Source organism: Pseudophryne corroboree, chromosome 4 (assembly GCF_028390025.1).
Source record: "Pseudophryne corroboree isolate aPseCor3 chromosome 4, aPseCor3.hap2, whole genome shotgun sequence".
Lineage (NCBI taxonomy): Eukaryota > Metazoa > Chordata > Amphibia > Anura > Myobatrachidae > Pseudophryne > Pseudophryne corroboree.
In genome coordinates this window covers 806,886,042-806,910,987 of record NC_086447.1, presented here as the reverse complement: position 1 = coordinate 806,910,987, position 24,946 = coordinate 806,886,042, and the positions used below count along the sequence as shown (strand labels likewise).

The window sequence follows — 24,946 nt, the reverse complement described above, 5'->3', positions numbered from 1 at the left end:
GTTAGGGATTTTTCCTGGCCTCCTGAGGAAAGTAGGCCACCCTCTGGGATCCCATTCTGTCTTGTGTAACTGTCAGGGTGGAATCATGATGATATTTGCATATTTAGACCCTGCCCATGAGGATGCAAGTTGTGTTGTGGCATAGCAGGGGCCAGGGCTGTGATGCATGAATCACCTCATCACGCTTCCTACCTTTGTCTGTTGGTCTCTTAGGTACCTGTGAGAACTCTTAGTGTTGGACGTCTTTCCTAAAATTCAAATTTCATACATATGAAACTAAAATACATTGTTTAGTATTAACCAGGTAATCTACTACTGTTAATAAATAAGCAACCATCAATGGCTCATTGGCGAAGTTTGGTGGTTTTACCATCAACGAGGGTGAGATCCCATGGTGAATATGGGTGGCTGAGATCTGATGGCAAAGGTTTTCACATGTGTGCACGTGGTTTGTGCAAGAACACTTGTGAACCATTAGTGGTTCCATAAGTGTTAGTTTTAACATGGTTAGAAACCATAGGCCATCAATGGCAGAACTTTGATGAACAACACTACTACAGACAGCTGTACCGCCTGCCAAATCTGTTGGACAATGTACTAAGGCAGAGGTTCTCAAACTCGATCCTCGGGGGCACACACAGTGCATGTTTTGCAGGTCTCCTCACAGAATCGCAAGTGAAATAATTAACTCCACCTGTGGATCTTTTAAAATGTGTCAGTGAGTAATTAATACACCTGTGCACCTGCTGGGTTACCTGCAAAACATGCACTGTGTGGGCTCCCAAGGACAGAGTTTGAGAACCTCTGTACTAAGGGATCTGATACAACTAATAAACATCCCTTATTCCATGTGTGAATCAATCTACTGTAAACACATTGTATTTCTGAGGAAATTTGAAATCACATCACATAAATTTCTGCCATGTTGCACATGGGGGATAGAGTGCATGGTGGACAGTCTTAATTAAGAATACGCACTACAGTGTTTAATGCCAGCTCAGGCTCTCCCAATTTAAGATCCTGCAGGTTAAAGTATCATCTGGTGTAATGTACATCTGGTGTAATGTACACGTAATGTACATACAATCTACATTACACCAGATGATAACTGTGGGTTACAGTTATCACTTGGTGTAATGTAGTTACAGCAGGTATGGCATAGCAGTGTACCTCCAATGAAAAAATAGGCGCTAAGTCATCCTTTGTATAAATAAATTATCATGGTTGCAGGCTCACACTTAGCAGGGAGGGTTTCCAGATGGTGCAGAACTGGCGTAACATTTGATAAGTGCTGCAGCCACAGTGCTAGCGCTAAACTGGTCGAAGTGGAGCTCCTGCCAGTGATAGGTATGGTGTAGCCATAACAGCACAGAATATAGCATCTTAAGATATTGAAAAGCTATATAGCATTCATTATCATAGCACATTCTGCACATTATTTACATTACTCAGGGTTATAAGACCCACAGTGGTCATATGATCACATCAACTGCAACTAAAATATTTCAACTCTTGCTTGTGATTGTATCAGACAGACTCAAGTACTCTACTTAACCAGTTTTTGCAGCTTAACTTTTAGTTTCGAAATTTTATTTGAAGCCTTCAATGATGTTGGGTCAGCAAACTCGCATAACCCAATCATTTACTGTTTACGTATAGTTTATACTGTATTTGCAGGTTTTCCATTGCCATTATTGCTAGCTTCCTATATTTAACCTTTACAGCTCTGCAGAGTGCTACTTAAATCAAACTTGAAGAACTGAGAAGTCATTATATAGCGGAAAGAACTATGTAGGAGAGAGAGGATGGGAAACAAATTATGGAGGAGGGGGAGATTTTTTGACATAGCCCTGCTGTCCAGCAGAGCCAGGATTCTCCTCACCCAAAAGTAGGATCTTTTGGGTAGTTTGTTCCCTGTTGTGCTGCTCTATAGTGCAGTAAAACCCGATGAGTGAGCCACATACAGTAAACGTGTTGCATGCAATACTCCAAGGAAGATTGGAGCAAGGCGGAGGAGCTCTTGTTAGGTACTAGTCACACCCTCTAAATGTGCTGGCCACATCCTCTCTGCATTTAAACATTTGTAATCTACTGTGTTTTCCTCTTGAACTGTAGTAGTTCCATTAGTATACAGTAGTACACTATGTAGACACAAGTAATTGGACAACCCCCTCCTCCCCGCGCAAGTGAAACGGTGTGCTTGTGCAACAGACACATGTTTGTGAAGGTATAAAATAGGCAGAGGGGCACTGATTAGATCATTTGCTAATGAAATGGCTTGCTGGAAGAATCTGAGTTTGAAAAGGGGATCATTATAGGCTGCGCGATATCATGTTCCCAGGGCAGTGCTGTACTGATATACAGAAAATTCAGTAACACATATGGACTGGCCAGCTCAGAGTCCATATGTTAACCGCACTGAGAACCACTGGGACGAATCGGAGCGACAGGTGCATTCTAGACCTACTCGACCTTCTTCGGTGTCACAGTTGGTCACTGTACTTAAGGCAGAATGGCAAAACATTCCACCTGCTGTTGTCCAGGAACTTGTGGATAGTTTGCCAAGAAGGGTGTCTGCAGTAATCACTACACTTGATGGACCTACAAAGTATCGGCGTCCATAAAATCTCGTTGATCTGTTTGCTGTCAGTGTCCAATCACTTTTGTCTACATAGTGTACTTAAAGCACTTAGCTAAAGAACTGACTCATGAGACTGTAACCTTTCTTCTTCTTCTTCTTTTTCTTCTTCCTCTTCTTCTTCTTCTTCTTCTTCTTCCTCTTCTTCCTCTTCCTTTTCTTCCTCTTCTTCTTCCTCTCATTCCCTTTTCACTGCTAGATAAATTAGCAAGGTTCACCATTCCCATAGATACATGGAACAGGAGAAAAGCTGCATACAATTTAGTAATGATTCCTAAATCTATGCTTTCTCCTGTGTTAACACATTTTACAGAAAAACTGTGGGTAAGTCTGAAGTTTTGACTTACTAAAGATACCCCTTAATTTCATATATTACCCAGTCGTATGCTTATAATTCTATTAGAGTTTAACAGGTTAGTCTTTTCCGCATAAATCACTCCAAGGTATCTACTTTTCCATTTACATTATACTTGGTCTCATTTGTAATTTCCAGCTAATGTGTTTGAGGCTACAAATCTATAGTGTTTTCTATATCTGTATCATCTTGGTATATTCAGCATTGCATATAATTGAAACATTGCTTGGGAATAAAGTATGCTGATCATAAAGATAATTAGTTGTTCCAATGCAATAAAAGCTAAAACATTTTTATTTAATGACATTTAATTAAAGGAAAGCAGTGGTAGCAGTTTCAAAGAAAATTTAAGGCAAATTATACTTGTTTGAAAGTGTTCTGCACATTAACTAATTAACATTAGAGTGTAATTTACACAGTGTTACTATACTGGAAAAGTTTTGAAATGTATACAAAATGCAGTTGGAAATTCTCAATTCTCATAAAGCTTTGCATGTTGGTGGCATTTGATAGTCCCGAGTCAGTTATCAGTTGTAAACTAATTTTTATCCCATTTTCTAGATGCAGTTGTTTTCTGTTAGTTTGTTGTACCTTTTTGTTTTGTTTTTACATGTTACAGATACAATGTTCATCAAACCACAAAGTCTGATTTGCCCAGATATAATGACATTCCGCTTGCCATGTTCTACAGATTTAAGCTGGGTACACACCTTCTGACAGTGCGTCGCAGTGATGCAATGTAATGATACATTGCACCTCCATACACATATGATCCACTGTATGACAGCATGCCGGGATCTCATACTGATCCCCAGCTGGGTTAATACTATATGATGTATCATGCAATATATTGTCCCGAAATGGATAGGATTGACATATCGTACACATCTTATAGTGTGTTCCCCCGATCCATCGTTCATTGAATCATCCCATTGCATGTTATACACATTCAGAGTGACAATTTTACAACCACTGCAGTGTATATACATGCAGCTGGATCAGTATGAGATCCTGGCAGCTTTGAGCGCAGTGTGTCCCCTCGCGGGCTCGCTGTGCTTGCCACGCTTTGGGTCGCCACAGGTTTCTATACCCCCTCGGGTGGTGGTGTGGACAACCACCCAAGTGAGGGAACTAGCCAGCGGTCGGGACTTTGACCGCTGGTATTCCAGCTGGTGTTGGGATTCCGGCATCGGTATCCTGACTGTCAGTATCCTGACTGTCGGTATGCTGACGGTCGGGATCCCGACTGGCGGTAATTGACTGCCTCCCCCCAGTTGATACCAAATTTGTGACAAAGTTGCTTCAAAATCCGATCTCTTTGGCAAGTAGCACCTGGAAGTTCCATAAACTTATTTAACATTGTATAATAGCCACTCAAATCAATGTCATGTGTTTTCGATTGGAGCTCACTTGCCAGGGGATGAGTGACATTGCAGCAGATGTGCGTTTAACTCACTCTGGGGCAGATGTACTAAGCCTTGGAGAGTGATAAAGTTGAGACAAATAAACTGCCAGCTAATCAGCTCCTGTCATTTTTTCAAACACAGCTTATAACATGGCAGGTAGGAGCTGATTGGCTGATACCCTAACTCCCTCCATTTTATCACTCCCCCAAGACTCTGTACATCTCCTCCAGTCTAGGAGACCACAAAACTGTACCAATAGCCCAGACACTTGGATAACTTTATTGAGGGCTATTTATGTGTGATAATTCCACAGACCCATGCTTGTAAGGGGGATAGTACCAGAAATGTTCGTATCCCTCACCTGTTAGTTTTGATAACTTTCATCGGGTGTGCTGATTTCAGTTGTGACCATGTTGGAAAAGCTGTGTATGCCCACCTAACACTGAGCTGCACAAAATTCACAATGTGTGCAGCCGTCTAGAAGTCAGCGCCTGTGGTGTTATGTGTTACTGAATTATTGCTGGCCAGATTCTGGCTAACATGCATGGCTTCGGGTTTTTATAAATTGGACCTCCCAGAAACTTGTTGTAACAGGTGGAACAACTCAGGGGTGTATGTTTTCCTACATGCCAGTCAGAATACTTTTGTAGGTGAAAATTGGAAAAATTTTACTGATTCAGTATAATTCAGTTATTCTATCATAATTTCTCTAACGTCCTAAGTGGATGCTGGGGACTCCGTAAGGACCATGGGGATTAGCGGCTCCGCAGGAGACTGGGCACAACTATAAAGAAAGCTTTTAGACTACTGGTGTGCACTGGCTCCTCCCACTAAGACCCTCCTCCAGACCTCAGTTAGATTCTTGTGCCCGGCTGAGCTGGATGCACACTAGGGGCTCTCCTGAGCACCTAGAAAGAAAGTATATTTAGGTTTTTTATTTTCAGTGAGATCTGCTGGCAACAGACTCACTGCAGCGAGGGACTAAGGGGAGAAGAAGCGAACCTACCTAACAGGTGGTAGTTTGGGCTTCTTAGGCTACTGGACACCATTAGCTCCAGAGGGATCGACCGCAGGACCCGACCTTGGTGTTCGTTCCCGGAGCCGCGCCGCCGTCCCCCTTACAGAGCCAGAAGCACGAAGAAGGTCCGGAAAATCGGCGGCAGAAGACTTCGGTCTTCACCAAGGTAGCGCACAGCACTGCAGCTGTGCGCCATTGCTCCTCATGTACACCTCACACTTCGGTCACTGATGGGTGCAGGGCGCTGGAGGGGGGCAATAAATAACACCTTGGCTGGCAAAATATACATCATATATAGTCCCAGAGGCTATATAGATGTAAAATTACCCCTGCCAGTATTACAGAAAAAGCGGGAGAAAGTCAGCCGAAAAGGGGGCGGGGCTTCTCCCTCAGCACACTGGCGCAATTTTTCCTTCACAGTTCCGCTGGAAGGAAGCTCCCTGGCTCTCCCCTGCAGTCTAAGAATACTACAGAAGGGTAAAAAAGGGAGGGGGGGCACTAAATTTAGGCGCAGTATAGATATTATATATATGTAATATATATAAAAAAGCAGCTATAGGGAAAACACTCATTGATAGTGGGATCCCAGTGTTATATAGCGCTCTGGTGTGTGCTGGCATACTCTCTCTCTCTGTCTCCCCAAAAGGCTTTGTGGGGTCCTGTCCTCTGTCAGAGCATTCCCTGTGTGTTTGCGGTGTGTCGGTACGGCTGTGTCGACATGTTTGATGAGGAGGCTTATGTGGAGGCGGAGCAGATGCCTGTAAATGTGATGTCACCCCCTGCGGGGTCGACACCTGAGTGGATGGTGCTGTGGAAGGAATTACGTGATAGTGTCGACTCCTTACATAAAAGGTTTGACGACATACCTAATGTGGGACAGCCGGCTTCTCAGCCTGTGCCTGCCCAGGCGTCTCAAAAACCATCAGGGGCTCTAAAACGCCCGCTACCTCAGATGGTTGACACAGATGTCGACACGGATACTGACTCCAGTGTCGACGACGAAGAAACTAATGCAACGTCCAGTAGGGCCACACGTTACATGATTGAGGCAATGAAAAATGTGTTGCACATTTCTAATGTTACCCCCGGTACCACAAAAAAGGGTATAATGTTTGGAGAGAAAAAACTACCAGTAGCTTTTCCTCCGTCTGAAGAGTTAAATGAAGTGTGTGAAGAAGCGTGGGCTTCCCCTGATAAAAAGATGGTAATTTCTAAGAGGTTACTAATGGCGTACCCTTTCCCGCCAGAGGATAGGTCACGCTGGGAAACATCCCCTAGGGTGGATAAAGCGCTTGTCAAAGAAGGTGGCACTACCGTCTCCGGATACGGCCGCCCTGAAGGAATCTGCTGATAGAAAGCAGGAGGCTATCCTGAAATCTATATATACACACACAGGTGTGATACTGAGACCGGCTATAGCTTCAGCCTGGATGCGCAGCGCTGCTGCTGCGTGGTCAGATTCCCTGTCAGAAAATATAGATACCCTAGACAGGGACACTATTTTGCTAAACGTAGAGCATATAAAAGACGCACTTTTATACATGAGGGATGCACAGAGGGATATTTGCCGGCTGGCATCCAAAATTAGTGCAATGTCCATTTCTGCCAGGAGAGGCTTATGGACTCGGCAGTGGACAGGTGATGCAGATTCCAAACGACACATGGAAGTTCTGCCTTATAAGGGTGAGGAATTGTTCGGGGATGGTCTCTCGGACCTCGTTTCCACAGCAACAGCTGGGAAGTCTACATTTTTACCCCATGTTCCCTCACAACCAAAGAAAGCACTGTATTATCAGGTACAGTCCTTTCGGCCCAATAGGGGCAAGCGGGTTAAAGGCGCGTCCTTTCTGCCCAGAGGCAGAGGTAGAGGGAAAAAGCTGCAGCATACAGCCAGTTCCCAGGAGCAAAAGTCCTCCCCCGCTTCCTCTAAGTCCACAGCATGACGCTGGGGCTCCACAGGCGGAGCCAGGTACGGTGGGGGCCCATCTCAAAAATTTCAGCAATCAGTGGACTCGCTCACGGGTGGATCCCTGGATCCTTCAAGTAGTATCTCAGGGGTACAAACTGGAATTCGAGACATCTCCCCCCCGCCGTTTCCTCAAATCTGCCTTGCCAACCACTCCTTCAGGCAGGGAGGCAGTGTTACAGGCAATTCAAAAGCTGTATTCACAACAAGTGATAGTAAAGGTGCCCCTACTTCAACAAGGAAGGGGTTACTATTCCACGATGTTTGTGGTACCGAAACCGGACGGTTCGGTGAGACCCATTTTAAATTTGAAATCCTTGAACACATATATAAAATTCAAGTTCAAGATGGAATCGCTCAGGGCGGTTATTGCAAGCCTGGACGAGGGAGATTACATGGTATCGCTGGACATCAAAGATGCTTACCTACATGTCCCCATTTACCATCCTCACCAGGAGTACCTCAGGTTTGTGGTACAAGATTGTCATTACCAATTTCAGACGTTGCCGTTCGGTCTCTCCACGGCTCCGAGGGTCTTTACCAAGGTAATGGCGGAAATGATGATACTCCTTCGAAGGAAGGGAGTTTTAATTATCCCGTACTTGGACGATCTCCTGATAAAGGCGAGGTCCAGAGAGCAGTTGTTGATAGGGGTAGCACTATCTCGGGAAGTGCTACAACAGCACGGCTGGATTCTAAACATTCCAAAGTCACAGCTGGTCCCTACGACATGCCTGCTGTTCCTAGGGATGGTTCTGGATACAGAACAGAGAAAAGTGTTTCTCCCGGAGGAAAAGGCCAAGGAGCTGTCATCTCTAGTCAGAGGCCTCTTAAAACCAAAACAGGTGTCGGTGCATCATTGCACGCGGATCCTGGGAAAAATGGTAGCTTCCTACGAAGCGATTCCATTCGGCAGGTTTCATGCAAGAACCTTTCAGTGGGACCTGTTGGACAAGTGGTCCGGATCGCATCTTCAGATGCATCGTCTGATAACCCTGTCTCCTAGGACAAGGGTGTCTCTGCTGTGGTGGCTGCAGAGTGCTCATCTTCAAGAGGGCCGCAGATTCGGCATACAGGACTGGGTCCTGGTGACCACGGATGCCAGCCTTCGAGGCTGGGGAGCAGTCACACAGGGAAGAAACTTCCAAGGAATATGGTCAAGTCAGGAGACTTCCCTGCACATAAATATTCTGGAACTAAGGGCCATTTACAATGCCCTAAGTCAGGTAAAACCCCTGCTTCAAAACCAGCCGGTACTGATCCAGTCAGACAACATCACGGCGGTCGCCCATGTAAATCGACAGGGTGGCACGAGAAGCAGGACGGCGATGGCAGAAGCCACAAGGATTCTCCGATGGGCGGAAAATCACGTGTTAGCACTGTCAGCAGTGTTCATTCCGGGAGTGGACAACTGGGAAGCAGACTTCCTCAGCAGGCACGACCTCCACCCGGGAGAGTGGGGACTTCATCCAGAAGTCTTTCAAATGATTGTAAACCAGTGGGAAAAACCACAGGTGGACATGATGGCGTCCCGCCCAAACAAAAAGCTAGAAAAATATTGCGCCAGGTCGAGAGACCCGCAGGCGATAGCTGTGGACGCTCTGGTAACACCGTGGGTGTACCGATCTGTTTATGTGTTCCCTCCTCTTCCTCTCATACCAAAGGTACTGAGGATAATAAGGAGAAGAGGAGTAAGAACTATACTCATTGTTCCGGATTGGCCATGAAGAGCGTGGTATCCGGAACTTCAAGAAATGATGTCAGAGGACCCATGGCCTCTACTGCTCAGACAGGACCTGCTGCAGCAGGGGCCCTGTCTGTTCCAAGACTTACCGCGGCTGCGTTTGACGGCATGGCGGTTGAACACCGGATCCTGAAGGAAAAGGGCATTCCGGAGGAAGTCATTCCTACGCTGATAAAAGCTAGGAAAGAAGTAACCGCAAACCATTATCACCGCATATGGCGAAAATATGTTGCGTGGTGTGAGGCCAGGAAGGCCCCAACGGAAGAATTTCAGCTGGGCCGGTTCCTGCACTTCCTACAGTCAGGGGTGACTATGGGCCTTAAATTGGGTTCCATTAAGGTCCAGATTTCGGCTCTATCGATTTTCTTCCAGAGAGAATTGGCTTCACTACCTGAAGTTCAGACTTTTGTTAAGGGAGTGCTGCATATTCAGCCCCCTTTTGTGCCTCCAGTGGCACCTTGGGATCTCAACGTGGTGTTGGATTTCCTAAAGTCACATTGGTTTGAGCCACTGATAACCGTGGATTTGAAATATCTCATGTGGAAAGTGGTCATGTTGTTGGCCTTGGCTTCGGCCAGGCGTGTTTCAGAATTGGCGGCTTTGTCATGTAAAAGCCCTTATCTGATTTTCCATATGGATAGGGCAGAATTGAGGACTCGTCCCCAGTTTCTCCCCAAAGTGGTATCAGCTTTTCATCTGAACCAACCTATCGTGGTGCCTGCGGCTACAAATGACTTGGAGGCTTCCAAGTTGTTGGATGTAGTCAGGGCCCTAAAAATTTATGTTTCCAGGACAGCTGGAGTCAGGAAGACTGACTCGCTCTTTATCCTGTATGCGCCCAACAAGTTGGGTGCACCTGCTTCTAAGCAGACTATCGCTCGCTGGATCTGTAGTACGATTCAGCTTGCACATTCTGCGGCTGGACTGCCGCATCCTAAATCAGTGAAAGCCCATTCCACGAGGAAAGTGGGCTCTTCTTGGGCGGCTGCCCGAGGGGTCTCGGCTCTTCAACTTTGCTGAGCTGCTACTTGGTCAGGGGCAAACACGTTTGCAAAATTCTACAAATTTGATACCCTGGCTGAGGAGGACCTTGAGTTCTCTCATTCGGTGCTGCAGAGTCATCCGCACTCTCCCGCCCGTTTGGGAGCTTTGGTATAATCCCCATGGTCCTTACGGAGTCCTCAGCATCCACTTAGGAAGTTAGAGAAAATAAGAATTTACTCACCGGTAATTCTATTTCTCATAGTCCGTAGTGGATGCTGGGCGCCCATCCCAAGTGCGGATTGTCTGCAATACTTGTATATAGTTATTGCTTAACTAAAGGGTTATTGTTGAGCCATCTGTTGAGAGGCTCAGTTGTTGTCATACTGTTAACTGGGTATTGTATCACAAGTTATACGGTGTGATTGGTGTGGCTGGTATGAGTCTTACCCGGGATTCAAAATCCTTCCTAATTGTGTCAGCTCTTCCAGGCACAGTATCCTAACTGAGGTCTGGAGGAGGGTCTTAGTGGGAGGAGCCAGTGCACACCAGTAGTCTAAAAGCTTTCTTTATAGTTGTGCCCAGTCTCCTGCGGAGCCGCTAATCCCCATGGTCCTTACGGAGTCCCCAGCATCCACTACGAACTATGAGAAATAGAATTACCGGTGAGTAAATTCTTATTTTTCTGCCAGTAATATGAGCATTGGACATTTACTATTATTATTATTATTATTATTATTTATTATATCAAACATATTTTATTTGTGTGTGTAAATGTATGTGTGTGTGTGTATATATATATATATATATATATTATAGAGAGAGAGTCTAAGAAAAAAAGAGCAGTGCTGTCGTGTATGTGTATATAATGTTTTGCTCTGTTTTGTTACATATTATACATAACATCTATATCATTAGATATGCATTACATATACGTGTTAGTCATGGGCTCTATATAACATTTGTTTACGGTTACAAAACTGGATTAAGACTGCTATTCATCTGTTGTTTAACTGCAACTGCCAGCTGGTTCCGCCACCCAACCCTAGTTGCCCTATTCCCCCACCTCCATCCCCTCCCTTCATATAACTCACTTTAAACTCGATTGAAATTCAGGGGCATATTCATCAAGCCCTTTTTGCTTAAAATGATTTACATATTGGGGCTATTGGAGAATAGCCTAATTATGAAGATATCAGAGGTACTTTATGTCTTGCATTAGATTATTGTTATAAACCGCAGTCTTCATTATTCTTAATGGGGGCTGTGATCTAGCCCTATTTCCCAACACAAGAGCTTGAACCTGTTAGTCACTTTGTGCCATTATTACTGAACCGGCATCTTCTTATACCTCCCTGACAGGTTCCAATCTCCTTCCCTTCCATATGTGGCATTTTCAGTAATAGCTATCACGTCACTGCTGAGCTCTTTGCTGGGACAGCCTCCTATTGGAGCTTCTGGTCCACCTAGATGTTTTTGACAAATTGTAATGAAAAATCATTGTTGCGGCATGCGACGATAAGTAAGGATTATTAATGAGGTCTGAATAAATAAAATATTAATAATAATGTTGTCAGCACCTATTACTACTGTGCCCAAAAGAATTTAAGATAACGAATTGTGGCACCTGTCAAATTTCCTTCATTCAGAAGAACATATGTCCCAACCATTGGCAGGTGTGTAGAGGAACACTGTGCAAAAATGGGGTGTGGCTTCATGACACGGGGATGTGGCTTGGTGGCACACGATATGTCTGTGCATCATGCTCCTGTATTTAGTCACACTGGCAGCTTGCTCAGCTCTTCCTAAGCTGCTGAGCTGCTCCCAGTCCCTCTCTGGGTGTGGCAGAGCAGCAGGCGAGAGACGGGAAAGTGCATAAGAAGCGTCTGTCCCTGCAAATTCGGGGAGGTTGGTGGGTATAAAATGAACTTGAGTTGTTAGTCTGTATTTAACAGAAAAACAATCACTATGTCAAAAATAGAATTAAATTGCCTAGGTTATTACCATATTGTGTGTCTAATTGGATTTTTTTTATGGTTTGAAATAAAATCACCTTAATGAAGTAGAAAATCAATTAAATTGTAAGATGTAATGCTTAGTATAGACGTTTCTATAATGGGTGGTGTGCTGTGCAAACGGGATGGGCCCCTGCATCAAGGGGTGCCCACAATTCACACACTGCACCCATATATTATACTTACCCCTCTGGAGTCCCACGGCGGCGGCCCTGCACTACGGACAGAAATCACTTGGAAAATGGCAGCCATTTCTAAATGATTTGCGCACTGTAGATTTCCCTGGGTACAAGGTATGGGCGCCATATACTCGAAGACCTGAGCATGCACAGTACACTCTGGCATTATGTCAGAGTCTACTTGCTGCAGGAGAGGAGGGGGCCCACAACGGAGATTCCTCTCTTAAAATGCTTATATTCCATTTCTATTCCATTGTGCATTGTCCATAAACATCCTAGTGATATTTGGTGGACCCCTTCATAAAAGTAAAGCATTCGTTACCTCTAATACCAAGAAATAAAGACACGGAGACTTGAATTTGGCAGAAAAATTGCTAGCTATTTATTTGACCCTAACCATAGCAAACCTGTAAATGAAAAACTTTGTTAAGATGCCGATTCAGCCGGCATATGGTGTCAGAAAAAAGAACGGCTCTATTAAACTAACGCTAACCTTAAAATGCTAAAATTCGAAACCATCCTAATTTAACTACAAACTATCAAATCGGTAATAGGTGACAACTCAACCCCCACAGTGACTACCCACCCTGATGGGTGCCCTGCCGCTACCTCCCGGACGGGTGGTCAAGCGGCCAAAAAGTCGATGGAGGTGAGTGCACCTAAACCACACCAAACTGTAAATCACTACAGCTTACCATACAACTACAAACTGCCGTTCTTTTCCGCCAATAAATAGCCAACGATAAACCCAGCCAACAATTCAACGCCAAGGCACTCCGTGCCAGAACCTCTACCAACAGGGCGGGAGGGCGGGAAGGCAATTCACCAACAAGAGAGAGCAAAATGGCCTAGCCTTCCCTATATATATTAACCCTCCCCTTTTTCCAAAGGCTGTACTTTCCTCACAGCTAGGTCCACCCCTCACAAGATGTTTAACTCATTCCTTTCCTATGCAGTCAATTCTCTCTCCTTTTCTCTGTCCATTCCAAAGGGCATGTAGGAATGTATTGTGTTTTTAGGTTGTAGTTGTAGTATGTAAAACACCCTGCTTTAGCTCAAGAACTAGACACTTCCCTTGTTAATGTAGTATACCTATGATGACTGATATTGGTGTTTTATTCATGTGGTCAAACATAGCAACGCTGTCGTAATCAGAAATATTTTTAGACTGTTTATTGTTGCAAACCACAACTGGTGTACAAAGCAGAGCTCTCTCTCACTACTGCAGAGAGAGAGAGAGAGAGAGAGAGAGAGAGGGAGAGAAGGTCAGAGGCCATTTTGGAAACAAACAGCTGGACCAGTTTATTTAAACAGATATGAGGTGATGGGATGCTGACCTTAGTTTGACTTCTTTTGGGAGGAGCAAGAATGTCATTTAATGACTATCGAGAAGGAACACTGAGGTTTCTTGCATCTGAATGTACCCTTAAGGCATACAAAGAAATTGCTGTTTTCCACAAAGGAAAAAATACACTTTTTTTTCTGTAACACGAGCAACAACAAAAAAAGAAAAAAAAAACTTTAACACCTTAATGTAGAAAATAGTTCCCACATATCCTTGTACATTATTTTTTTATTACAAAAAATAAAGTAAAAGTGCCCTCTTCTGCTCACTTAGTCAGTGAAACATAGTGTTGCGCTACATCCAGGAATGTGAAGGCCATTTATAATACGGTAATAATGAAAACATTTTAATTTGCCATTTCTAATGAATGAGAGTTAAACAGCCAAAGACAGTTACACCAAACGTGTAGTACTGAGGAACTGGGGCTAGGGAACAATGATGACTGGACCCCAGTCTAAGAAGGCCACGGGAAAGTGTTTATGCCGGGACCTCCTGCTAGGGAAGGCATTCACATATTTGTGTATCTCACAAGGGGTGGGATATATGCACTCTAAAGTGAAGGTCAAAGAGGCTTTCCAGAACAATAGGTTTGTTTATTTCTTTTTCTTTTTATTATTATTATTATTACTTTATGACATTTTATTATTGAAAAAAAAGAGTGTTGCCTGTGTAATCTACTAAAATTCATTAAATAATGTTTAATTGGACAATCAAGGAAGACAGTTGATGGGTGGGGGGTTTCATTTCCCAAGATCTCCTGGCGCCTTTGTCTTGTGAAGCTTATTAAAATAGAATAAGGAGGAATTCTGTAACTATGTTCTCCCGGTGTGCTCATATTTTAATTTCATTTTTGTGTTTACAGTTTGCATTATACTGATGCAATAAAGTTTTGCATTTTGGGAATCAACATATGTCAGTAGTGATATAATAGCTTCTGTTGATGTTAATTGCCTAAAATATGTACACAAGAAAAAAATCCCAGATGCACATCTCAAGTAAGAATTTGCTACATTTTTGGAGGAAAATCTTATGTCCTAATAAAAAATAAAACGAGTCGTGTGATTACGAAAGATTTGGGGTTTTCTTGACACTAACAAATTCAAATGTATACCACTTGTAGATTACTGTATTTTTGGATGGTCATTGAGCTAGCCTTCTATTTTTTACTCATTCATAATTTCTGATGACTACAGGATTATAAGTGCAAATTGTGTATGGCATTGACCTTGTTTTGACCCCACTCTTTGAATAAGCCAAAAAAAGTAGTCTCTATAAGCCGAATGCCTTGTTCTGAAGTCCCCAGCAGTGTGAGCAAGTAATAAAACTCCAGACGTTCCCTCATTTGATGGTATACTGCCATCACAGTTCATTATCTTAATAGAGGGCATTAAAATAGAATTAAACTCCAAAGAAAAAGAGAGGATTTTAATAAAAAGTTAGAAAGTAGTTACAAAACAAAAGATATGGATAGCCCTGCAAGGCTTATTGTATTAGACTTCACCCTTCTAGGCCATTTGTGATTTGTCTCCCCATAGAATTGGAAATAGAGTGTTACCCATATTGTCTTTCAGCAAAGCAGGCAAATTCCCACATGTAGATCTGAAAATGAAAGAGTCCAACTGTGGTAAAAATCTGACCAACATAAATCAACTAAGAAGACACCAGTCTGTTCTGTGCAAGGTCATGAGGGGCTACGTAGGTTCCAGAGTGTATAACCTTGCATGTGGAACATCTGAAGAAAATAAACTATATCAATTCAGCTGATTCTGAGGGTCCAAATTATATGACAAAATAACCAATATATCTTTTGTGGTCTTTTCTAGGTTTATAAATGCCCGAAGAAGAATAGTCCAACCTATGATAGACCAATCTAATCGAGCAGGCAAGTCCCCAATAGTAACTGTTTTCAAGTCACGCAGGCGAAAACCATCTTCAAGCCATTCACCGGGAGGTCCAGTACCTGGTAAATAAAATAAATGCCGGGAGTAAAACAAAAAAAGAAGTCATCAGTCCTGTAGTTTTTTTGTTTTTTTTGGTACAGCAATTGATTAAATTCTAAAACAAAATAATAAAAAAAATAATAATATATATATATATATATATATATATATATATCTATCTAAAAAAAATTGGTACACATTTTTACTTTTTGTATAAGTTTTTCTCCTCAGCTATACTTTCTGCTACTTTGACCACTCCCTGGTGCATGGCTTGGTGTGGAATTGCTGTAAACTTTATTACCTGTCAAAAGGGTAACAGGGTCAGTATCCCTTATGGGACTCGGTAAAGTTCAAAGACGCTCAATGAGGTAGTTGTATTTTTGTCTTTTTAACTGCCTTGAGGCATTTTACTTTAAAGCAAGCTTGTTATGTGTTCAGCTAAAACCTAATTTATAATACATGGGTATGTCTTATTTTCAGTGTCTTTGGGAACTCTCAATCTGTAGTCTTTGTTTTAACAAAATGTGAAATGTTGTATATTCTTGACTCCAACCAAGGGATATCAACATGACATAGAATAACGGCATGCTGGTCAGAAATATGGTGTTGGGCTTCTTTTTGTTACTATTTGCCTAATATTCCATGTACTAAGTGGGCTTAATAGGTGCTGGGAAGGGGATGTGAGGTCTCATAGTGTCCCTTCAACAGTTCCTGGCTGTTTCATAAATATTGTGTTGTTGCCTGCAGCTGAGATTAGAGAGTAACAATAATTTAATGTATTTTAGTAAGTCAAGGAACACCTTACAATCCCGATGGACAGCCAATGGGAGGTTTTGTAATGGACGGCCAGCAACATATGGGAATCCGAGCACCAGGTAAGATTGTTTTTGCTCATTTTGTGTTTTGTTAGTAGTTTGTGCTAGGTTAGCCTAAAGGGTAAATGTTAAATTTGAGCTTCTGTGTCTCTTACTGTGTCTTTTACTCATCTGCAAATCATAATATGGCTACAATCTGGGTGCTCTGCCTATATCTTGATTTCTTTGAAATTGGTTTGTGACATTTGGGTTCTTTGGGTGCTCTCTGTTCATTTCTCTGATCTTCTGGCATCTTCTTGGATTTTTATCTCCCTTTTAGGACCTATGAGTGGAATGGGCATGAATATGGGCATGGAGGGGCAATGGCACTACATGTAACCACCAACTAGTTAACCAATGGCAAAGCAAGGGGGAAGTAAGTACAACGGGGGATGCTGTGTCTACTTTGCTCTAGGAATTTTTTTTTTCTACACTGTGAATTTTAATAATTTGTATTCTCCCTGCCCATAGCTCCATGCTGGTTCATTCCTTTTCCATAAAAATCCGGTATCCTGTTTTTCTTACTGATTTTGTTTCATTTGTCTCGTGCATAAAGTGCTGCATAGACTGTACGTTGACTCTTGTGTTGTTATTATACAGTACTGACCACATGACAAAACAAGGAGTAGGCAGGAGGTGGTGGAGGGGGGGGAGTGGATTTCCATGGCAACAGACTGATTTGCAAAATGTAAGCAGTCTGCAGCAGTGCAAGGAGAGAAAAGACCATGTCCCCAAAGTGTCATAAATCTGTCTAACCACAGTTGATGCATGAGTTACACTTCTTCACTAACCTGCAAGAGACCAAAATGCAAACAGGGACTTATTTAAGCAAAATAAGCACTGTCTTTGTAAGAAACAGAAATGCTTAGCCCTGTTTAAGATCCCATACAGGAAAACTTTGAATTTCCACTTTGCTCCTCTTTGTCCATCATGTATAATAGGATTACGTGTGGAAAAGGCAAAGTAAAAGAATACAAAATAGAGGTGTGCACAGCAGGTTGTGCAGCTCTGCCTGGGCTAATTGACTATATCCAAATTAAGTATGCCATCACTTGCAGTGTGACAAATGGATTTGACTCATTCAGTATACAAAAATAGAGATCATTAATGCAATCGTCAGCAGCAGGCCCAGTGAAGTCTGGAAAGAGAGAGGGAGAGACAGAGAGTGAAAGAGAGGTAGAAGAGAGAGGGAGAGAAAGAGGTAGAGAGAGAAGAAGGGTGAGAGAGAGAGAAAGAGAGAGAGAGAGACTGGATCACAGTCTTGATTTTGTAGTATTCTGCAGCAGAAATATTCTTAAGGAATGTTGAAGAGCTCAGATTTTTTCTTGTTATTGTTCTGCATCAGAAACAAAAAAAACTGTGTGGTTTGTTTTGTTGGGTCTTAATCTATTCCTAAATGTGAGGCCATTGTGTGCACCAAGAATTTGAATCACACATCAGGCTAGGAAAACTGCTAGGAAGCCATTGGCCGCGTTTTCACACATCATGAACATTTAGTTAATCTAAATATTGTTTCTTAATTTCTGGGTCAATTAAATTTAAATGATGTATGCTATGCTTCATAACCAATTAAATTAGTAGGATATTATGGAAAATATCATCACTTTTGATTAAAGACCAACGGATATGGTATATTTTCTAAGCAATTTTCCATAGTGAGAGAAAAAAAATCTTCCTTTAGGCTAGATTAAGCAGCCTTACATCTTTGGAGCCCTGAGACCTGAATCCAAGGTGTTCACGCTGCAACACTACTTAGAACTAAAGCCAATTGAACCTACTTAGAAATAGCGTTATGCCTTTCACCCTGGATGATTATGGAGCTTATAGCTCTCTGAGACAATACACCTGTCAGTTTTCATCAACTATAGCAAACCATGCGGAAGACAGAGGCCCACAGAAAGCAGGGGGGCCATTGTTTTACGTTCCGTTTCTTCATTGTTCTCAAATTTAGCGAAAGCTTGACTGAGTTTGTAGTCTGATTTATTTTAAACATTCATGATCACAAGGAAGGAATTAATTGCTAACAGTTATTGATTTCTAGCATGTATGAAAGGAAAAAAAAAACTGCCTCCCATTTATCAACCCTACATAATGCATTTTACTTTATGGCAATATTCCAGTAAACAATTACTGCTTTTGTTTGTTCCCTTCAAGGCATGTAGAGATAAATCACAATAAATACAATAAATACACCTCGCTTGTAAACTGATATGATCCCAGGTTCACAGAGCTGTTTCTTAGATATATATATAAGGCAGCAGTAATGGGGCTTTACACTTCCAAACGAAGAGCAGATGTTAAGTCGTGTGTATATATATATATATATATATATATAATAAACAGATGTGTCCTCATACACCTAGCGTCTTTACACCATGTGCGAGACGCCCAATGAGACTGACACATACCGTTGTTTTCTCTAAATTATGCATCTTACCAGCCCGGTAACTAAGTGGCAGAGTGCCCTGTGTAACCACCGCCCACCCCCCAGAGCTCATACCATCATAAGAATTGATGGACGGGTGCTACTGACATTACTGGGACACTACTGCTGCAATACACTACTCTGAGCGTTCTAAGGTCACTCGGAGCCACTGAACAACCTGCAAAGTGTGTGGCTGGAATGCCGTCCAGCACTGAGGCAGTGAAAGCAGCAGCAAGGGTGTCGCCTCCAGGGCACTCCACCCTGTGCGATGGCACTGACCACACCGCCCACCTGTGTCTCACACACATCGCAGAGTCAGTGAAAAGCCACTCAGAGTGTACTACAGGTGCTGAACTGCTACATTAACCACACAGGAATTGGTTTTGCACATGTACAAAGCCGCAAAACTCAATGTGAGGAAAATCAGCGGCCGCTCATATCGTTACCATTTTTGCACAATTTCAGTGTAAGCCAGCAAAGTAGTTTTCTGCTCCCAGCTGTTAACTGATACTTTCAGCAAGGAAGAAGCTCGGTGCGCAGGGGCAAACGCAGGATTTCTAGAGGGGGGTTTCCAAATGTTTGATAGCGATTGTTGCCAGCCCATGAAGGAATAATTAACATGTAACAAGCTATGGTCTGCCCCCAACAAAGTGCAGTTTATGTAGTACAGTATGCAGGCCCAATGATCATGGTAAGCCACTTACCGAATTCTCTCTATTGCGATAATTGAGCACTCAGATCTACAGACACACACACAGCACATTTCATAGGAACATGTGCTGACACTGGGCATGTGCAGCAGCTCCATTCCACTATTCATACTGCATGTGGTGGCCGCTGGCCAGGCTGTGGGGAAGCGGGGTTTCCGGGCAATTGGAAACCCTCCCTGAGTTTGCCTATGGTGCATCCGAGTTGCCTGGGACCTGACACGCCGAGAGGAGATATTTGGTGTGACTGATGCCACAGTGCAAAAGGACATATCAGTATGAAAGTGTATTTTATAGGGTTTTTAAAATGCTGATTTATTTATGTACGTTTGTTGGACATATCTGTATGAAAGTGTATTTTATAGGGTTTTTAAAATGCTGATTTATTTATGTACGTTTGTTATGAATAGCGTTGAACGTACTGTCAGTGTCATTTGACAATATTTAACTTTTTCCTCTCTCCCTCAGGACTGCAAAGTATGCCAGGGAATTACATATCTCCGAGTGGTCCGATGGGTATAAGTATGGGACAGCCAACTTATCCTCCATCACAGATGCCCTTACATCACGCTCAGCTGCGTCATGGGCCGTCTATGCATACCTACATTCCTGGACACCATCACCACCCAGCAATGATGATGCACGGAGGACCACCTCACCCTGGGATGCCGATGTCAGCATCTAGCCCCTCAGTACTTAACACAGGAGATCCAACAATGAGTGGGCATGTTATGGACATCCATGCTCAGTAATTTAAGGGAATATGTGTTGTCTGCAATGGAATAAAATTTCATGTACTGTGTTTCTGCCACAACAGCAAAGTTCCAATCTTGGTGCCCATGTAGGACCAAGACATTTTTTTCGACACAGGCACCCCCCCCAAAAAAAAAAAAAAAAAAGCAAAAAATGTAAAAGCAGAAACAGATGCTGAAATCAAGTTTGGGGACATGATAAATACGTATATAAGACATTAAGAGAACAAAGAGTGAAATATTGTAAATGATATTATACTGTTAACCATATTATGTTGTTTCTTATAGATTTTTTTAAAAAAATGTGAAATTTTTCCACACTATGTGTGTTGTTTCCATAGCTCTTCACTTCCTCCTGAAGCCTCCTTACTTAAAGAAATTAAAGCCTTACAGTTACCCTGCAGATGACAGAAAGTCCTCGTTTGCAGGTCTTCAATAAGTATGTCAGGCAGAAGATTTTTTTTCTTCGATCCAAGGATTTCAGCCATGCGCACTTACTCTACAGCTTTGTCTCTCAGTTTTGTTCTCTGGCTCCCTGTCTCTCTTTCTCTTCCCTCTCTGTCTCTCTCTTTCTCTCTCTAGCCTGGGGCTTGAATTTGCATGTCTAATTCATTTACTCACCATATTTGAATTGGCCTGAACAGATGTAAATCGGGAAGGATGGGAAAAACTGCAGTCATCAACAATGATTAATCAGCTGTTGCAGGCGGTGTCTTAAGGAGACTGGTATGAGGAGGCATGGAAACCAAAAGGCAATGTGTACGGAGCATAATTGTCACAAGGAGCGTCAGTGTCCCCATTCAGCAGCAACCAATATGTGCATCATTTTCTTTTCTCATGCAGCTCAAAACAAGAACTGTAGAAGATTTATTTTTAATACATTGACTTTATTTCTCAGCACGGCAACAGCCGTGCGTACATTTTTCCATAGTCCCACCATGGAACATTTATGTATACATTGTAAATAAATTTTGTGCTAAAAGGACTGGAAAAGATAACTGTATTGTTGCATTATTATTATTATTATTATTATTATTATTTTTTTTTATTATTTTTTTTGGGGGGGGGGGGCATAAATAGGTTTGGCATGAATTGGTATGTACAGTATATAGATGAAAAGGGCTTTTCCACTTTATAAGAATTTTTCTAAATACCTTTCCTTCCTAATAACAGTATTTTGATGATGCTTTCCCTCCTGATCCCCCTTAGTTCACTCTACACAGAAGTAATGTGGCACTCACACATAGCCAGGACTTCTATTAATCACACTGAGAGATGATTGGGTCTTTATATAGAGGGGAGGAGCCTAATTGAAAACCATGTTGCTTCTGTGCCGGATCCGGTATATTTTGTGGCAGGTTAGAATGACAACATTCTCCATGTTGATTTGAGAATGATGAAATTATTATAATGTCCACATGTAGCACATCGTCATGTCGACAATTAGGAAATGTTGACAGGCTAACAAAGTTGACAAAGGAGACCCACACCTGGTTTGCGCAATAAAATTCACCAAGCAGCCTAGTTTTAACACAAGAGAGGACAAACACAATCCCTTAAGGAACAATATGGACAGAAGAGTGAAAAAACACTGGCGCTGGGTTCACAAGATGCGTGCTAATGATAATTGCTAATGGCAATGAGCCATTTAATAAACCACAGTCTTAAAATGATGAACCGACTTTGGTTTAAGGCATAAGTAAATACACTTTTATTACACTCATAAAAAAAATACATATATGTACACATATGACTGGTAAAAACAATAAAAGTGACTGATGCTGGGAAAAATATATACTCTCATACACATTATATTCTCACCCACAATCAAAGTGACTAGTGTTAGGAGAAGTTGGTAATCTCACCAAACAGAGGGGGTGCGGTGGGCTTAGCTTAAAAAGCTGATTGTTGGTCCCGGGCTGCAGAGCCTGGTACCACCGCAGAAGGCTTATTCCTCAATAGGCACGTAGTCACTGGCGTTCTGGCAAAGTCCTCACAGCATGCCATCAGACCTTCGACATGTTTCGGCCACCAAAGTGACCTTTTTCAAGAAGTATTTTTTTTCAAGAACTACAGTACTTCTTGAAAAAGGTCACTTTGGTGACCGAAACATGTTGAAGGTCTGATGGCATGCTGTGAGGACTTTGCCAGAACACCAGTGACTACGTGCCTATTGAGGAATAAGCCTTTTTCGGTGGTGCCAGGCTCTGCAGCCCGGGACCAACAATCAGCTTTTTAAGCTAAGCCCACCGAACCCCCTCTGTTTGGTGAGATTACCAATTTCTCCTAGCACTAGTCACTTTGATTGTGGGTGAGAATATAATGTGGATGAGAGTATATATTTCTCCCAGCACCAGTCACTTTTATTGTTTTTACCAGTCATATGTGTACATATATGTATTGGTTTTTTATCTGAGTGTAATAAAGTGTATTTACTTATGCCTAAAACCAAAGTCGGTTCATAATTTTAAGACTGTGGTTTATTAAATGGCTCATTGCCATTAGCAATTATCATTAGCACGCATCTTGTGAACCCAGCGCCAGTGTTTTTTCACTCTTCTGTCCATATTGTTCCTTAAGGCTAACAAAGTTGACAATTGCCAATGTGGTTGTTGGCTAATGCCACAGCAGTGCTTGGGTAAGAATGACCCTAACCCTAAACCTAATTTCCCTTGTCGACATGTGCATTGTTGACATTGTGAACAGGTAAACATTTTGCAGATGGCGACATGTTAGCTGTCGACATTTCAGCAATGTCGATATAACTGTCAGCATTATGAATTGGGACTGTTGACATGTTGGCTGCATCCCGCAGTGCCAGATATTCCTTGTAATATATACACCTGAGCAGTGCCAAAGGGGAGAAGTTCCGGTTATGTGTGGGTAGGAATGGAGAGGGTTAACACGGGAGGGTGTTCCACCAAAAGTGGTAGTATTGACAAAGGGATGGGTGAGATTTAGTAAAGTTATTAAAGGAGAAAATCCCTTAATTTACTAAATAGGATGAGCTAATAATATATTTTTTGTTGTGTTAAAACAAAATGTTTGTTAATTACCATATTTTACCCGTAAAGAACGTAAGCAGAAAAGTAATAATTAATAATCATTACACACCAACACCTAGAACTATAATATGATTATTAGACCTAATAATATGGGTTGTAGAAAAGGTCAGAGTCTAATGGTACTAGCTTGAGTACGGTTACTAAGATTAGTCCTAATAATAATAATAATAATAATAATAATAATAATAATAATAAAAAATATATAATTAAATAATAAAAAATCTAATTCTCCATGCAGATTTTCATGATGTCACTAAACGATGACAATGTGATTCAACTAATTATTAATCAATGATAAAAAAAATTACACTTTCAATCCAGTATGGATTTTGGTCTGGCAAGTGAGGTGGGTAAGAGTGTTGATGGTATACGTTTATTAGAACTACTAAGCTGTGAAATAGACAGGGTTAGAAAATATGTATGAAAGGAATATTTGAATCCCACTATGAATTATATGATTTTTTTTTTACTTTTACTATCAACTATAGGACATTAAATAAAGAACATACTATATGATGCTAGATTTATAATATTCACATATGTATCCTTCCGTGCTTTAAATAGGTTTAAGGGTCACATAGTAACAAAATGATTAACAAGTTGATTGCGCTGATGATTTAATTCTATTCAACTAGTAGACTCATTATCATTAAAATATTACATCAGGAAGATTTAATTTCCTACTAAAAGGTGTAATTGAAAATGCACAACATTAAGACGGTGATGTAACGGGGAATTAGGAATCATTGTGATTGATAAAGATGTTGGCACACGTGATAAAACTGATATATTTTAATACTTGCTAAAGAGTGATTCTATATCTAAAATGGGAAGTGGTGACTAATATTCTGATTAATATGACATAAAAAAACATTCTTAAGAAAAAAAGAAGAATCATTAATGAGCGAAAAGAATGAAAAATATTTAAAAATAAATTATTTTCTTGAAAAAAAAATGTGTAATAAAATTAAGTAAAAAATGTGGTCTACATTTAAAATCATCGTTATTAGAGTGTTTATGCTCCAAATAACGTTTACAATGTGACTATATTACATTTATTAAAGGGAGCCATCTTTATATAAATATAAGAGTACTAGCATCTGGCTGGCTTCAGTCCGATCTTAGGGCCTGATTCAGAGTTGGGAATAAAGTAAGAGTAAGTAATTTGGACCTGGCGAAAACCATGTTGACCTGCAGGTGGGGCAGATTTCAAATCTGCAGAGATTTAGATGTGAGAGAGGCATGTCCAAACTCAAATCTAGATTGCAGTGTAAAAATAAAGTTGTCCAGTATTTGTGGGCTACATGCAAAAGCAGACAGTATTTACCCAGCATGCAAAAAAATGCTCTTTTTTATTCCTAAATCAGAATCAGGCCCTTAGTATAGTGGCGACAACACACATTTATATCAATGCCATATTGGACTTTGCCATCATAGTGATCACGAGATGTATAAACTTCCTTTCACATAGAGGTGAGTTTAATAGTATAATTTCATCAGGTACCGGTTTGGCAGGAGCCTCAAATCACTACTGTGACAACATGGTAGCCCATCAT

At 41.7% G+C, this 24,946-nt stretch overlaps 1 protein-coding gene across 2 annotated transcripts in view; it reads left to right on the top strand.

The window, feature by feature from the left end:
• MEIS1 (Meis homeobox 1) overlaps window positions 1-21,323 on the top strand; it is a 195,057-nt gene extending 173,734 nt beyond the window's left edge. Inside the window, exons 10-13 of one of the 2 annotated variants that reach the window (XM_063918413.1) lie at window positions 15,471-15,529; window positions 16,373-16,462; window positions 16,722-16,817; window positions 20,042-20,130. In XM_063918413.1, coding sequence (XP_063774483.1) covers window positions 15,471-15,529; window positions 16,373-16,462; window positions 16,722-16,780 — 208 coding nt within the window. In that variant the 3' untranslated portion in view covers window positions 16,781-16,817; window positions 20,042-20,130. Of the gene's footprint in view, window positions 1-15,470; window positions 15,530-16,372; window positions 16,463-16,721; window positions 16,818-20,041 lie in introns of both variants that reach the window. The other variant, XM_063918412.1, reaches the window with a different exon arrangement.
• Window positions 21,324-24,946: the final 3,623 nt, after the last annotated feature.